At 47.0% G+C, this 16,721-nt stretch overlaps 1 protein-coding gene across 1 annotated transcript in view; it reads left to right on the forward strand.

The window, feature by feature from the left end:
* plcg2 (phospholipase C, gamma 2) overlaps nt 1–16,721 on the forward strand; it is a 69,547-nt gene that overhangs the window by 44,466 nt on the left and 8,360 nt on the right. Inside the window, exons 27-29 of the mRNA XM_028005673.1 lie at nt 15,807–16,010; nt 16,398–16,537; nt 16,612–16,720. Coding sequence (XP_027861474.1) covers nt 15,807–16,010; nt 16,398–16,537; nt 16,612–16,720 — 453 coding nt within the window. The remainder of the gene's footprint in view (nt 1–15,806; nt 16,011–16,397; nt 16,538–16,611; nt 16,721) is intronic.

Genomic DNA, 16,721 nt, shown 5'->3' on the forward strand with positions numbered 1-16,721 from the left:
CACAGAACCAATAGCGTCACAGAACCAAAACCAATAGCGTCACAGAACCAATACCAACAGCGTCACAGAACCAACAGCGTCACAGAACCAACAGCGTCACAGAACCAAAACCAACAACGTCACAGAACCAACAACGTCACAGAACCAACAGCGTCACAGAACCAACAGCGTCACAGAACCAAAACCAACAGTGTCACAGAACCAACAGCGTCACAGAACCAATACCAACAGCGTCACAGAACCAAAACCCAACAGTGTCACAGAACCAACAGTGTCACAGAACCAACAGCGTCACAGAACCAACAGCGTCACAGAACCAACAGCGTCACAGAACCAATAGCGTCACAGAACCAATAGCGTCACAGAACCAAAACCAACAGCGTCACAGAACCAACAGCGTCACAGAACCAACAGTGTCACAGAACCAACAGCGTCACAGAACCAACAGCGTCACAGAACCAACAGCGTCACAGAACCAATAGCGTCACAGAACCAATAGCGTCACAGAACCAAAACCAACAGCGTCACAGAACCAAAACCAACAACGTCACAGAACCAACAACGTCACAGAACCAACAGCGTCACAGAACCAACAGCGTCACAGAACCAAAACCAACAACATCACAGAACCAACAGCGTCACAGAACCAATAGTGTCACAGAACCAAAACCAATAGCGTCACAGAACCAATACCAACAGCGTCACAGAACCAAAACCCAACAGTGTCACAGAACCAACAGCGTCACAGAACCAAAACCAACAGCGTCACAGAACTAACAGCGTCACAGAACCAAAACCAACAGCGTCACAGAACCAATAGCGTCACAGAACCAACAGCGTCACAGAACCAATAGCGTCACAGAACCAATAGCGTCACAGAACCAATAGCGTCACAGAACCAATAGCGTCACAGAACCAAAACCAATAGCGTCACAGAACCAATACCAACAGCGTCACAGAACCAAAACCCAACAGCGTCACAGAACCAATAGCGTCACAGAACCAATAGCGTCACAGAACCAATAGCGTCACAGAACCAAAACCAACAGCGTCACAGAACCAATAGTGTCACAGAACCAAAACCAATAGCGTCACAGAACCAACAGCATCACAGAACCAACAGCGTCACAGAACCAATAGCGTCACAGAACCAATAGCGTCACAGAACCAAAACCAGCAGCGTCACAGAACCAATAGCGTCACAGAACCAATACCAACAGCGTCACAGAACCAAAACCCAACAGTGTCACAGAACCAACAGCATCACAGAACCAACAGCGTCACAGAACCAATAGCGTCACAGAACCAATAGCGTCACAGAACCAAAACCAATAGCGTCACAGAACCAATACCAACAGCGTCACAGAACCAAAACCCAACAGCGTCACAGAACCAACAGCGTCACAGAACCAACAGCGTCACAGAACCAATAGCGTCACAGAACCAAAACCAACAGCGTCACAGAACCAACAGCGTCACACAACCAATAGCGTCACAGAACCAAAACCAATAGCGTCACAGAACCAATACCAACAGCGTCACAGAACCAAAACCCAACAGCGTCACAGAACCAACAGCGTCACAGAACCAACAGCGTCACAGAACCAACAGCGTCACAGAACCAATAGCGTCACAGAACCAATAGCGTCACAGAACCAAAACCAACAGCGTCACAGAACCAATAGCGTCACAGAACCAAAACCAACAACGTCACAGAACCAACAACGTCACAGAACCAACAGCGTCACAGAACCAACAGCGTCACAGAACCAAAACCAACAACATCACAGAACCAACAGCGTCACAGAACCAATAGTGTCACAGAACCAAAACCAATAGCGTCACAGAACCAATACCAACAGCGTCACAGAACCAAAACCCAACAGTGTCACAGAACCAACAGCGTCACAGAACCAAAACCAACAGCGTCACAGAACTAACAGCGTCACAGAACCAAAACCAACAGCGTCACAGAACCAATAGCGTCACAGAACCAACAGCGTCACAGAACCAATAGCGTCACAGAACCAATAGCGTCACAGAACCAATAGCGTCACAGAACCAATAGCGTCACAGAACCAAAACCAATAGCGTCACAGAACCAATACCAACAGCGTCACAGAACCAAAACCCAACAGCGTCACAGAACCAATAGCGTCACAGAACCAATAGCGTCACAGAACCAATAGCGTCACAGAACCAAAACCAACAGCGTCACAGAACCAATAGTGTCACAGAACCAAAACCAATAGCGTCACAGAACCAACAGCATCACAGAACCAACAGCGTCACAGAACCAATAGCGTCACAGAACCAATAGCGTCACAGAACCAAAACCAGCAGCGTCACAGAACCAATAGCGTCACAGAACCAATACCAACAGCGTCACAGAACCAAAACCCAACAGTGTCACAGAACCAACAGCATCACAGAACCAACAGCGTCACAGAACCAATAGCGTCACAGAACCAATAGCGTCACAGAACCAAAACCAATAGCGTCACAGAACCAATACCAACAGCGTCACAGAACCAAAACCCAACAGCGTCACAGAACCAACAGCGTCACAGAACCAACAGCGTCACAGAACCAATAGCGTCACAGAACCAAAACCAACAGCGTCACAGAACCAACAGCGTCACACAACCAATAGCGTCACAGAACCAAAACCAATAGCGTCACAGAACCAATACCAACAGCGTCACAGAACCAAAACCCAACAGCGTCACAGAACCAACAGCGTCACAGAACCAACAGCGTCACAGAACCAACAGCGTCACAGAACCAATAGCGTCACAGAACCAATAGCGTCACAGAACCAAAACCAACAGCGTCACAGAACCAATAGCGTCACAGAACCAATACCAACAGCGTCACAGAACCAATAGCGTCACAGAACCAACAGCGTCACAGAACCAAAACCAACAGTGTCACAGAACCAATAGCGTCACAGAACCAAAACCAATAGCGTCACAGAACCAATACCAACAGCGTCACAGAACCAAAACCCAACAGCGTCACAGAACCAACAGCGTCACAGAACCAACAGCGTCACAGAACCAAAACCAACAGTGTCACAGAACCAAAACCCAACAGCGTCACACAACCAATAGCGTCACAGAACCAAAACCAATAGCGTCACAGAACCAATACCAACAGCGTCACAGAACCAAAACCCAACAGCGTCACAGAACCAACAGCGTCACAGAACCAACAGCGTCACAGAACCAACATCGTCACAGAACCAATAGCGTCACAGAACCAATAGCGTCACAGAACCAAAACCAACAGCGTCACAGAACCAATAGCGTCACAGAACCAATACCAACAGCGTCACAGAACCAATAGCGTCACAGAACCAACAGCGTCACAGAACCAAAACCAACAGTGTCACAGAACCAATACCAACAGCGTCACAGAACCAAAACCCAACAGTGTCACAGAACCAACAGCATCACAGAACCAACAGCGTCACAGAACCAAAACCAACAGCGTCACAGAACCAACAGCGTCACAGAACCAATAGCGTCACAGAACCAATAGCGTCACAGAACCAAAACCAATAGCGTCACAGAACCAACAGCGTCACAGAACCAACAGCGTCACAGAACCAACAGCGTCACAGAACCAAAACCAACAACGTCACAGAACCAACAACGTCACAGAACCAACAGCGTCACAGAACCAACAGCGTCACAGAACCAAAACCAACAACATCACAGAACCAACAGCGTCACAGAACCAACAGCGTCACAGAACCAAAACCAACAGCGTCACAGAACCAATAGCGTCACAGAACCAACAGCGTCACAGAACCAAAACCAACAACATCACAGAACCAACAGCGTCACAGAACTAACAGCGTCACAGAACCAAAACCAACAACATCACAGAACCAATAGCGTCACAGAACCAACAGCGTCACAGAACCAAAACCAACAACATCACAGAACCAACAGCGTCACAGAACCAATAGTGTCACAGAACCAAAACCAATAGCGTCACAGAACCAATACCAACAGCGTCACAGAACCAAAACCCAACAGTGTCACAGAACCAACAGCGTCACAGAACCAAAACCAACAGCGTCACAGAACTAACAGCGTCACAGAACCAAAACCAACAGCGTCACAGAACCAATAGCGTCACAGAACCAACAGCGTCACAGAACCAAAACCAACAGTGTCACAGAACCAATACCAACAGCGTCACAGAACCAAAACCCAACAGTGTCACAGAACCAACAGCATCACAGAACCAAAACCAACAGCGTCACAGAACCAAAACCCAACAGTGTCACAGAACCAACAGCGTCACAGAACCAAAACCAACAGCGTCACAGAACTAACAGCGTCACAGAACCAAAACCAACAGCGTCACAGAACCAACAGCGTCACAGAACCAAAACCAACAGTGTCACAGAACCAATACCAACAGCGTCACAGAACCAAAACCCAACAGTGTCACAGAACCAACAGCGTCACAGAACCAACAGCGTCACAGAACCAATAGCGTCACAGAACCAATAGCGTCACAGAACCAATACCAACAGCGTCACAGAACCAAAACCCAACAGCGTCACAGAACCAACAGCGTCACAGAACCAACAGCGTCACAGAACCAATAGCGTCACAGAACCAATAGCGTCACAGAACCAAAACCAACAGCGTCACAGAACCAATAGTGTCACAGAACCAAAACCAATAGCGTCACAGAACCAACAGCATCACAGAACCAACAGCATCACAGAACCAATAGCGTCACAGAACCAATAGCGTCACAGAACCAAAACCAACAGCGTCACAGAACCAATAGCGTCACAGAACCAATACCAACAGCGTCACAGAACCAAAACCCAACAGTGTCACAGAACCAACAGCATCACAGAACCAACAGCGTCACAGAACCAATAGCGTCACAGAACCAATAGCGTCACAGAACCAACAGCGTCACAGAACCAAAACCAACAGCGTCACAGAACCAATAGCGATTATTAAGGAAGAGTAATTTAACATTAACTTTGGACAAAACGTTTGGCTCTTTCTCCCTTAAACGTCCTGGGATCCTTAGCGGGCGGGCTGCGGCTGGAGAAAGTGAAACAACGACACTGCGCGTTGACGTCACAGATCACAGAGTTTAATCTCATACAAAGCAATCAACAACAAAGCTGCAGAGGTACAGAGATATGCATTTTTTCTCAAATAAAAATAAAGACAGACAAGGGGAAGACAGACAAACACGAAACAAAGACAAACAAAAAAGGCAAAAAATAGTGGCCGCTCTCTGTATTTTTTCTCCTTACACGTCATCTTATACTAAAGAGGTGTTTCCCTATTTAATTTATGCAGCCAAGGCGTTCCTCCTGTTGACCAACTGGAAACTCCCTTAGGCACTCAGAGAAACTTGGAACTCCCCTCATTTACGGCAAAGATGTCTGGTTTTTGTCTAAGTAAAAGGGCGGACCACTTAGTGCTAATCCCTGTCTGGTACGGGCGGATCCCTGGCGCCGAAAAGTCCTGATATGAGATTTCGCAGATACCTCTGAAGTCTCTTCCCCCAAACTCCCTTACTTCTGCCCCATCGGAATGCTACTTTTATTGCTCTGTGTGTGGGGGAGGCCCCTGCTTGTCTGAATGCCTGCTATTCAGCTCCTTCCCGCATGCTCAACAGAAAACTGTTCCAAATAAGAGTGCTGAATATACCTTTACACATGTTGTAAGATTAACTGTATTAAGCACTAAAAATAATCATTTTTCCTTAACACGTCACAGAACCAAAACCAATAGCGTCACAGAACCAAAACCAACAGCGTCACAAAACCAATAGCATCACAGAACCAATAGCGTCACAGAACCAACAGCGTCACAGAACCAACAGCGTCACAGAACCAAAACCAACAACATCACAGAACCAACAGCGTCACAGAACCAATAGTGTCACAGAACCAAAACCAATAGCGTCACAGAACCAATACCAACAGCGTCACAGAACCAAAACCCAACAGTGTCACAGAACCAACAGCGTCACAGAACCAAAACCAACAGCGTCACAGAACTAACAGCGTCACAGAACCAAAACCAACAGCGTCACAGAACCAATAGCGTCACAGAACCAACAGCGTCACAGAACCAAAACCAACAGTGTCACAGAACCAATACCAACAGCGTCACAGAACCAAAACCCAACAGTGTCACAAAACCAACAGCATCACAGAACCAAAACCAACAGCGTCACAGAACCAAAACCCAACAGTGTCACAGAACCAACAGCGTCACAGAACCAAAACCAACAGCGTCACAGAACTAACAGCGTCACAGAACCAAAACCAACAGCGTCACAGAACCAACAGCGTCACAGAACCAAAACCAACAGTGTCACAGAACCAATACCAACAGCGTCACAGAACCAAAACCCAACAGTGTCACAGAACCAACAGCGTCACAGAACCAACAGCGTCACAGAACCAATAGCGTCACAGAACCAATAGCGTCACAGAACCAATACCAACAGCGTCACAGAACCAAAACCCAACAGCGTCACAGAACCAACAGCGTCACAGAACCAACAGCGTCACAGAACCAATAGCGTCACAGAACCAATAGCGTCACAGAACCAAAACCAACAGCGTCACAGAACCAATAGTGTCACAGAACCAAAACCAATAGCGTCACAGAACCAACAGCATCACAGAACCAACAGCATCACAGAACCAATAGCGTCACAGAACCAATAGCGTCACAGAACCAAAACCAACAGCGTCACAGAACCAATAGCGTCACAGAACCAATACCAACAGCGTCACAGAACCAAAACCCAACAGTGTCACAGAACCAACAGCATCACAGAACCAACAGCGTCACAGAACCAATAGCGTCACAGAACCAATAGCGTCACAGAACCAACAGCGTCACAGAACCAAAACCAACAGCGTCACAGAACCAATAGCGATTATTAAGGAAGAGTAATTTAACATTAACTTTGGACAAAACGTTTGGCTCTTTCTCCCTTAAACGTCCTGGGATCCTTAGCGGGCGGGCTGCGGCTGGAGAAAGTGAAACAACGACACTGCGCGTTGACGTCACAGATCACAGAGTTTAATCTCATACAAAGCAATCAACAACAAAGCTGCAGAGGTACAGAGATATGCATTTTTCTCAAATAAAAATAAAGACAGACAAGGGGAAGACAGACAAACACGAAACAAAGACAAACAAAAAAGGCAAAAAATAGTGGCCGCTCTCTGTATTTTTTCTCCTTACACGTCATCTTATACTAAAGAGGTGTTTCCCTATTTAATTTATGCAGCCAAGGCGTTCCTCCTGTTGACCAACTGGAAACTCCCTTAGGCACTCAGAGAAACTTGGAACTCCCCTCATTTACGGCAAAGATGTCTGGTTTTTGTCTAAGTAAAAGGGCGGACCACTTAGTGCTAATCCCTGTCTGGTACGGGCGGATCCCTGGCGCCGAAAAGTCCTGATATGAGATTTCGCAGATACCTCTGAAGTCTCTTCCCCCAAACTCCCTTACTTCTGCCCCATCGGAATGCTACTTTTATTGCTCTGTGTGTGGGGGAGGCCCCTGCTTGTCTGAATGCCTGCTATTCAGCTCCTTCCCGCATGCTCAACAGAAAACTGTTCCAAATAAGAGTGCTGAATATACCTTTACACATGTTGTAAGATTAACTGTATTAAGCACTAAAAATAATCATTTTTCCTTAACACGTCACAGAACCAAAACCAATAGCGTCACAGAACCAAAACCAACAGCGTCACAAAACCAATAGCATCACAGAACCAATAGCGTCACAGAACCAACAGCGTCACAGAACCAAAACCAACAGCGTCACAGAACCAACAGCGTCACAGAACCAATAGCGTCACAGAACCAAAACCAACAACGTCACAGAACCAACAGCGTCACAAAACCAACAGTGTCACAGAACCAACAACGTCACAGAACCAATAGCGTCACAGAACCAACAGCGTCACAGAACCAACAGCGTCACAGAACCAATAGCGTCACAGAACCAATAGCGTCACAGAACCAAAACCAACAGCTTCACAGAACCAAAACCCAACAGTGTCACAGAACCAAAACCAACAACATCACAAAACCAACAGCGTCACAGAACCAATAGTGTCACAGAACCAAAACCAACAGCTTCACAGAACCAAAACCCAACAGTGTCACAGAACCAACAGCGTCACAGAACCAAAACCAACAGCGTCACAGAACCAATACCAACAGCGTCACAGAACCAAAACCCAACAGTGTCACAGAACCAACAGCATCACAGAACCAACAGCGTCACAGAACTAACAGCGTCACAGAACCAAAACCAACAGCGTCACAGAACTAACAGCGTCACAGAACCAAAACCAACAGCGTCACAGAACCAAAACCAACAGTGTCACAGAACCAATACCAACAGCGTCACAGAACCAAAACCCAACAGTGTCACAGAACCAACAGCGTCACAGAACCAACAGCGTCACAGAACCAATAGCGTCACAGAACCAATAGCGTCACAGAACCAATAGCGTCACAGAACCAAAACCAACAGCGTCACAGAACCAATAGTGTCACAGAACCAAAACCAATAGCGTCACAGAACCAAAACCCAACAGTGTCACAGAACCAACAGCATCACAGAACCAACAGCGTCACAGAACTAACAGCGTCACAGAACCAAAACCAACAGCGTCACAGAACTAACAGCGTCACAGAACCAAAACCAACAGCGTCACAGAACCAACAGCGTCACAGAACCAACAGCGTCACAGAACCAACAGCGTCACAGAACCAAAACCAACAACGTCACAGAACCAACAACGTCACAGAACCAACAGCGTCACAGAACCAACAGCGTCACAGAACCAAAACCAACAACATCACAGAACCAACAGCGTCACAGAACCAATAGTGTCACAGAACCAAAACCAATAGCGTCACAGAACCAATACCAACAGCGTCACAGAACCAAAACCCAACAGTGTCACAGAACCAACAGCGTCACAGAACCAAAACCAACAGCGTCACAGAACTAACAGCGTCACAGAACCAAAACCAACAGCGTCACAGAACCAATAGCGTCACAGAACCAACAGCGTCACAGAACCAATAGCGTCACAGAACCAATAGCGTCACAGAACCAATAGCGTCACAGAACCAATAGCGTCACAGAACCAAAACCAATAGCGTCACAGAACCAATACCAACAGCGTCACAGAACCAAAACCCAACAGCGTCACAGAACCAATAGCGTCACAGAACCAATAGCGTCACAGAACCAATAGCGTCACAGAACCAAAACCAACAGCGTCACAGAACCAATAGTGTCACAGAACCAAAACCAATAGCGTCACAGAACCAACAGCATCACAGAACCAACAGCGTCACAGAACCAATAGCGTCACAGAACCAATAGCGTCACAGAACCAAAACCAGCAGCGTCACAGAACCAATAGCGTCACAGAACCAATACCAACAGCGTCACAGAACCAAAACCCAACAGTGTCACAGAACCAACAGCATCACAGAACCAACAGCGTCACAGAACCAATAGCGTCACAGAACCAATAGCGTCACAGAACCAAAACCAATAGCGTCACAGAACCAATACCAACAGCGTCACAGAACCAAAACCCAACAGCGTCACAGAACCAACAGCGTCACAGAACCAACAGCGTCACAGAACCAATAGCGTCACAGAACCAAAACCAACAGCGTCACAGAACCAACAGCGTCACACAACCAATAGCGTCACAGAACCAAAACCAATAGCGTCACAGAACCAATACCAACAGCGTCACAGAACCAAAACCCAACAGCGTCACAGAACCAACAGCGTCACAGAACCAACAGCGTCACAGAACCAACAGCGTCACAGAACCAATAGCGTCACAGAACCAATAGCGTCACAGAACCAAAACCAACAGCGTCACAGAACCAATAGCGTCACAGAACCAATACCAACAGCGTCACAGAACCAATAGCGTCACAGAACCAACAGCGTCACAGAACCAAAACCAACAGTGTCACAGAACCAATAGCGTCACAGAACCAAAACCAATAGCGTCACAGAACCAATACCAACAGCGTCACAGAACCAAAACCCAACAGCGTCACAGAACCAACAGCGTCACAGAACCAACAGCGTCACAGAACCAAAACCAACAGTGTCACAGAACCAAAACCCAACAGCGTCACACAACCAATAGCGTCACAGAACCAAAACCAATAGCGTCACAGAACCAATACCAACAGCGTCACAGAACCAAAACCCAACAGCGTCACAGAACCAACAGCGTCACAGAACCAACAGCGTCACAGAACCAACAGCGTCACAGAACCAATAGCGTCACAGAACCAATAGCGTCACAGAACCAAAACCAACAGCGTCACAGAACCAATAGCGTCACAGAACCAATACCAACAGCGTCACAGAACCAATAGCGTCACAGAACCAACAGCGTCACAGAACCAAAACCAACAGTGTCACAGAACCAATACCAACAGCGTCACAGAACCAAAACCCAACAGTGTCACAGAACCAACAGCATCACAGAACCAACAGCGTCACAGAACCAAAACCAACAGCGTCACAGAACCAACAGCGTCACAGAACCAATAGCGTCACAGAACCAATAGCGTCACAGAACCAAAACCAATAGCGTCACAGAACCAACAGCGTCACAGAACCAACAGCGTCACAGAACCAACAGCGTCACAGAACCAAAACCAACAACGTCACAGAACCAACAACGTCACAGAACCAACAGCGTCACAGAACCAACAGCGTCACAGAACCAAAACCAACAACATCACAGAACCAACAGCGTCACAGAACCAACAGCGTCACAGAACCAAAACCAACAGCGTCACAGAACCAATAGCGTCACAGAACCAACAGCGTCACAGAACCAAAACCAACAACATCACAGAACCAACAGCGTCACAGAACTAACAGCGTCACAGAACCAAAACCAACAACATCACAGAACCAATAGCGTCACAGAACCAACAGCGTCACAGAACCAAAACCAACAACATCACAGAACCAACAGCGTCACAGAACCAATAGTGTCACAGAACCAAAACCAATAGCGTCACAGAACCAATACCAACAGCGTCACAGAACCAAAACCCAACAGTGTCACAGAACCAGCAGCGTCACAGAACCAAAACCAACAGCGTCACAGAACTAACAGCGTCACAGAACCAAAACCAACAGCGTCACAGAACCAACAGCGTCACAGAACCAAAACCAACAGTGTCACAGAACCAATACCAACAGCGTCACAGAACCAAAACCCAACAGTGTCACAGAACCAACAGCATCACAGAACCAAAACCAACAGCGTCACAGAACCAAAACCCAACAGTGTCACAGAACCAACAGCGTCACAGAACCAAAACCAACAGCGTCACAGAACTAACAGCGTCACAGAACCAAAACCAACAGCGTCACAGAACCAATAGCGTCACAGAACCAACAGCGTCACAGAACCAAAACCAACAGTGTCACAGAACCAATACCAACAGCGTCACAGAACCAAAACCCAACAGTGTCACAGAACCAACAGCGTCACAGAACCAACAGCGTCACAGAACCAATAGCGTCACAGAACCAATAGCGTCACAGAACCAATACCAACAGCGTCACAGAACCAAAACCCAACAGCGTCACAGAACCAACAGCGTCACAGAACCAACAGCGTCACAGAACCAATAGCGTCACAGAACCAATAGCGTCACAGAACCAAAACCAACAGCGTCACAGAACCAATAGTGTCACAGAACCAAAACCAATAGCGTCACAGAACCAACAGCATCACAGAACCAACAGCATCACAGAACCAATAGCGTCACAGAACCAATAGCGTCACAGAACCAAAACCAACAGCGTCACAGAACCAATAGCGTCACAGAACCAATACCAACAGCGTCACAGAACCAAAACCCAACAGTGTCACAGAACCAACAGCATCACAGAACCAACAGCGTCACAGAACCAATAGCGTCACAGAACCAATAGCGTCACAGAACCAACAGCGTCACAGAACCAAAACCAACAGCGTCACAGAACCAATAGCGATTATTAAGGAAGAGTAATTTAACATTAACTTTGGACAAAACGTTTGGCTCTTTCTCCCTTAAACGTCCTGGGATCCTTAGCGGGCGGGCTGCGGCTGGAGAAAGTGAAACAACGACACTGCGCGTTGACGTCACAGATCACAGAGTTTAATCTCATACAAAGCAATCAACAACAAAGCTGCAGAGGTACAGAGATATGCATTTTTCTCAAATAAAAATAAAGACAGACAAGGGGAAGACAGACAAACACGAAACAAAGACAAACAAAAAAGGCAAAAAATAGTGGCCGCTCTCTGTATTTTTTCTCCTTACACGTCATCTTATACTAAAGAGGTGTTTCCCTATTTAATTTATGCAGCCAAGGCGTTCCTCCTGTTGACCAACTGGAAACTCCCTTAGGCACTCAGAGAAACTTGGAACTCCCCTCATTTACGGCAAAGATGTCTGGTTTTTGTCTAAGTAAAAGGGCGGACCACTTAGTGCTAATCCCTGTCTGGTACGGGCGGATCCCTGGCGCCGAAAAGTCCTGATATGAGATTTCGCAGATACCTCTGAAGTCTCTTCCCCCAAACTCCCTTACTTCTGCCCCATCGGAATGCTACTTTTATTGCTCTGTGTGTGGGGGAGGCCCCTGCTTGTCTGAATGCCTGCTATTCAGCTCCTTCCCGCATGCTCAACAGAAAACTGTTCCAAATAAGAGTGCTGAATATACCTTTACACATGTTGTAAGATTAACTGTATTAAGCACTAAAAATAATCATTTTTCCTTAACACGTCACAGAACCAAAACCAATAGCGTCACAGAACCAAAACCAACAGCGTCACAAAACCAATAGCATCACAGAACCAATAGCGTCACAGAACCAACAGCGTCACAGAACCAAAACCAACAGCGTCACAGAACCAACAGCGTCACAGAACCAATAGCGTCACAGAACCAAAACCAACAACGTCACAGAACCAACAGCGTCACAAAACCAACAGTGTCACAGAACCAACAACGTCACAGAACCAATAGCGTCACAGAACCAACAGCGTCACAGAACCAACAGCGTCACAGAACCAAAACCAACAGCTTCACAGAACCAAAACCCAACAGTGTCACAGAACCAAAACCAACAACATCACAAAACCAACAGCGTCACAGAACCAATAGTGTCACAGAACCAAAACCAACAGCTTCACAGAACCAAAACCCAACAGTGTCACAGAACCAACAGCGTCACAGAACCAAAACCAACAGCGTCACAGAACCAATACCAACAGCGTCACAGAACCAAAACCCAACAGTGTCACAGAACCAACAGCATCACAGAACCAACAGCGTCACAGAACTAACAGCGTCACAGAACCAAAACCAACAGCGTCACAGAACTAACAGCGTCACAGAACCAAAACCAACAGCGTCACAGAACCAACAGCGTCACAGAACCAAAACCAACAGTGTCACAGAACCAATACCAACAGCGTCACAGAACCAAAACCCAACAGTGTCACAGAACCAACAGCGTCACAGAACCAACAGCGTCACAGAACCAATAGCGTCACAGAACCAATAGCGTCACAGAACCAATAGCGTCACAGAACCAAAACCAACAGCGTCACAGAACCAATAGTGTCACAGAACCAAAACCAATAGCGTCACAGAACCAAAACCCAACAGTGTCACAGAACCAACAGCATCACAGAACCAACAGCGTCACAGAACTAACAGCGTCACAGAACCAAAACCAACAGCGTCACAGAACTAACAGCGTCACAGAACCAAAACCAACAGCGTCACAGAACCAAAACCAACAGTGTCACAGAACCAATACCAACAGCGTCACAGAACCAAAACCCAACAGTGTCACAGAACCAACAGCGTCACAGAACCAACAGCGTCACAGAACCAATAGCGTCACAGAACCAAAACCAATAGCGTCACAGAACCAATACCAACAGCGTCACAGAACCAAAACCCAACAGCGTCACAGAACCAACAGCGTCACAGAACCAACAGCGTCACAGAACCAATAGCGTCACAGAACCAATAGCGTCACAGAACCAATAGCGTCACAGAACCAAAACCAACAGCGTCACAGAACCAATAGTGTCACAGAACCAAAACCAATAGCGTCACAGAACCAACAGCATCACAGAACCAACAACGTCACAGAACCAATAGCGTCACAGAACCAAAACCAACAGCGTCACAGAACCAATAGCGTCACAGAACCAATACCAACAGCGTCACAGAACCAAAACCCAACAGTGTCACAGAACCAACAGCGTCACAGAACCAACAGCGTCACAGAACCAACAGCGTCACAGAACCAATAGCGTCACAGAACCAACAGCGTCACAGAACCAATACCAACAGCGTCACAGAACCAAAACCCAACAGTGTCACAGAACCAACAGCATCACAGAACCAACAGCGTCACAGAACCAATAGCGTCACAGAACCAATAGCGATTATTAAGGAAGAGTAATTTAACATTAACTTTGGACAAAACGTTTGGCTCTTTCTCCCTTAAACGTCCTGGGATCCTTAGCGGGCGGGCTGCGGCTGGAGAAAGTGAAACAACGACACTGCGCGTTGACGTCACAGATCACAGAGTTTAATCTCATACAAAGCAATCAACAACAAAGCTGCAGAGGTACAGAGATATGCATTTTTCTCAAATAAAAATAAAGACAGACAAGGGGAAGACAGACAAACACGAAACAAAGACAAACAAAAAAGGCAAAAAATAGTGGCCGCTCTCTGTATTTTTTCTCCTTACACGTCATCTTATACTAAAGAGGTGTTTCCCTATTTAATTTATGCAGCCAAGGCGTTCCTCCTGTTGACCAACTGGAAACTCCCTTAGGCACTCAGAGAAACTTGGAACTCCCCTCATTTACGGCAAAGATGTCTGGTTTTTGTCTAAGTAAAAGGGCGGACCACTTAGTGCTAATCCCTGTCTGGTACGGGCGGATCCCTGGCGCCGAAAAGTCCTGATATGAGATTTCGCAGATACCTCTGAAGTCTCTTCCCCCAAACTCCCTTACCTCTGCCCCATCGGAATGCTACTTTTATTGCTCTGTGTGTGGGGGAGGCCCCTGCTTGTCTGAATGCCTGCTATTCAGCTCCTTCCCGCATGCTCAACAGAAAACTGTTCCAAATAAGAGTGCTGAATATACCTTTACACATGTTGTAAGATTAACTGTATTAAGCACTAAAAATAATCATTTTTCCTTAACACGTCACAGAACCAATAGCGTCACAGAACCAAAACCAATAGCGTCACAGAACCAAAACCAACAGCGTCACAAAACCAAAACCAACAGCGTCACAAAACCAATAGCATCACAGAACCAATAGCGTCACAGAACCAATAGCGTCACAGAACCAACAGCGTCACAGAACCAACAGCGTCACAGAATAAAACGCTCCAGATTTGTGTCGGCTCCTTCAGCGCTGAGCAGCTGCTGCGCTCTGATGTCTCACCCAGGTGAGAAACCAACAGGATGTGATCAAAGGGAAACAATGTGGAGGCCAAACAACTTCCTGACTTGTGTGACTACAAATCTCAGTGTCAACAGAGGCCTAACGCTCAGAGTGGAAAATATACAGATAGCTTCTAGGGCATTTTCCTGCTGTTCAACTGGTCTAGTCCAAGATCCTCTGGGTTCCTCTGACCTCCTATGATCCTCTGACCTTCTGACCCCCTCTCTCTCTGCAGACAACTACAACTATAAAGAGGTTCGCTCCTTCATGGAGAACAAGATTCCAGGGAAGAGCCGCACCAAGGAATTCCTTTGCTATAACCGCAAAGCTCTGAGTCGGATCTACCCCAAAAACCAGCGGGTGGAGTCCTCCAACTTTGACCCCTACCCACTGTGGGAGGTGGGCTGCCATATGGTGGCGCTCAACTACCAGACCGCAGGTACGGAACCAGGCAGGAGACCCTCGGGTCAGCTGAGTCGTCTCCATGATGACGAATCCTAGAGGAGGAGGAGAGAACGGATCTGTTCTAGGGCCTCGGGTCGGATGTAGGAGTCAAAGGGTTCAGGGGTCAGGGTAGTAAAGTCATAAAAAATCTCCAGAGAACGATGACTGGACCTGATTTTATTTTTCTGTTGGGTGAAGTTGTAGATTATATACAGCTTTGAAATGTAGAATAAATTTCTTCTTTAAAATCCTGAGTTTTGTGTTTTCAGCTTCAGATCGGTTCAGAGATCTGCAGGGCCTGACTTTCTCAGATGAGCTTCATTCTTGTGTTTGAGGAAGTTTGGATTTTTTAGAAAGCTGAAGCTGATTGTTGTCTCACCAGATAAATACACTCAGCTGAACAGCGCCCTCTTCAGCCTGAACGGGAACAGCGGCTACGTGCTGCAGCCTGAGATGATGCGCTCCGACGGCTATGACCCGCATCAGGAGAAGAAAAAAGTCAAGTACAGCATCAGAGTCAAGGTAGAGTTCACCTGAATCCTGATTGGTTCCAGTCGGATGCTCAGTGGATCCCGATTGGTTGTTTTGTCCCCCAGGTGATTGCTGCCAGACACCTGCCCAAGCCGGGCCGCAGCATCGCCAGCCCATTCGTGGAGGTGGAACTGTGCGGACACTCAGAGGAGAAATTCAAGACCATCGTCTACCG

Source organism: Xiphophorus couchianus, chromosome 2 (assembly GCF_001444195.1).
Source record: "Xiphophorus couchianus chromosome 2, X_couchianus-1.0, whole genome shotgun sequence".
Lineage (NCBI taxonomy): Eukaryota > Metazoa > Chordata > Actinopteri > Cyprinodontiformes > Poeciliidae > Xiphophorus > Xiphophorus couchianus.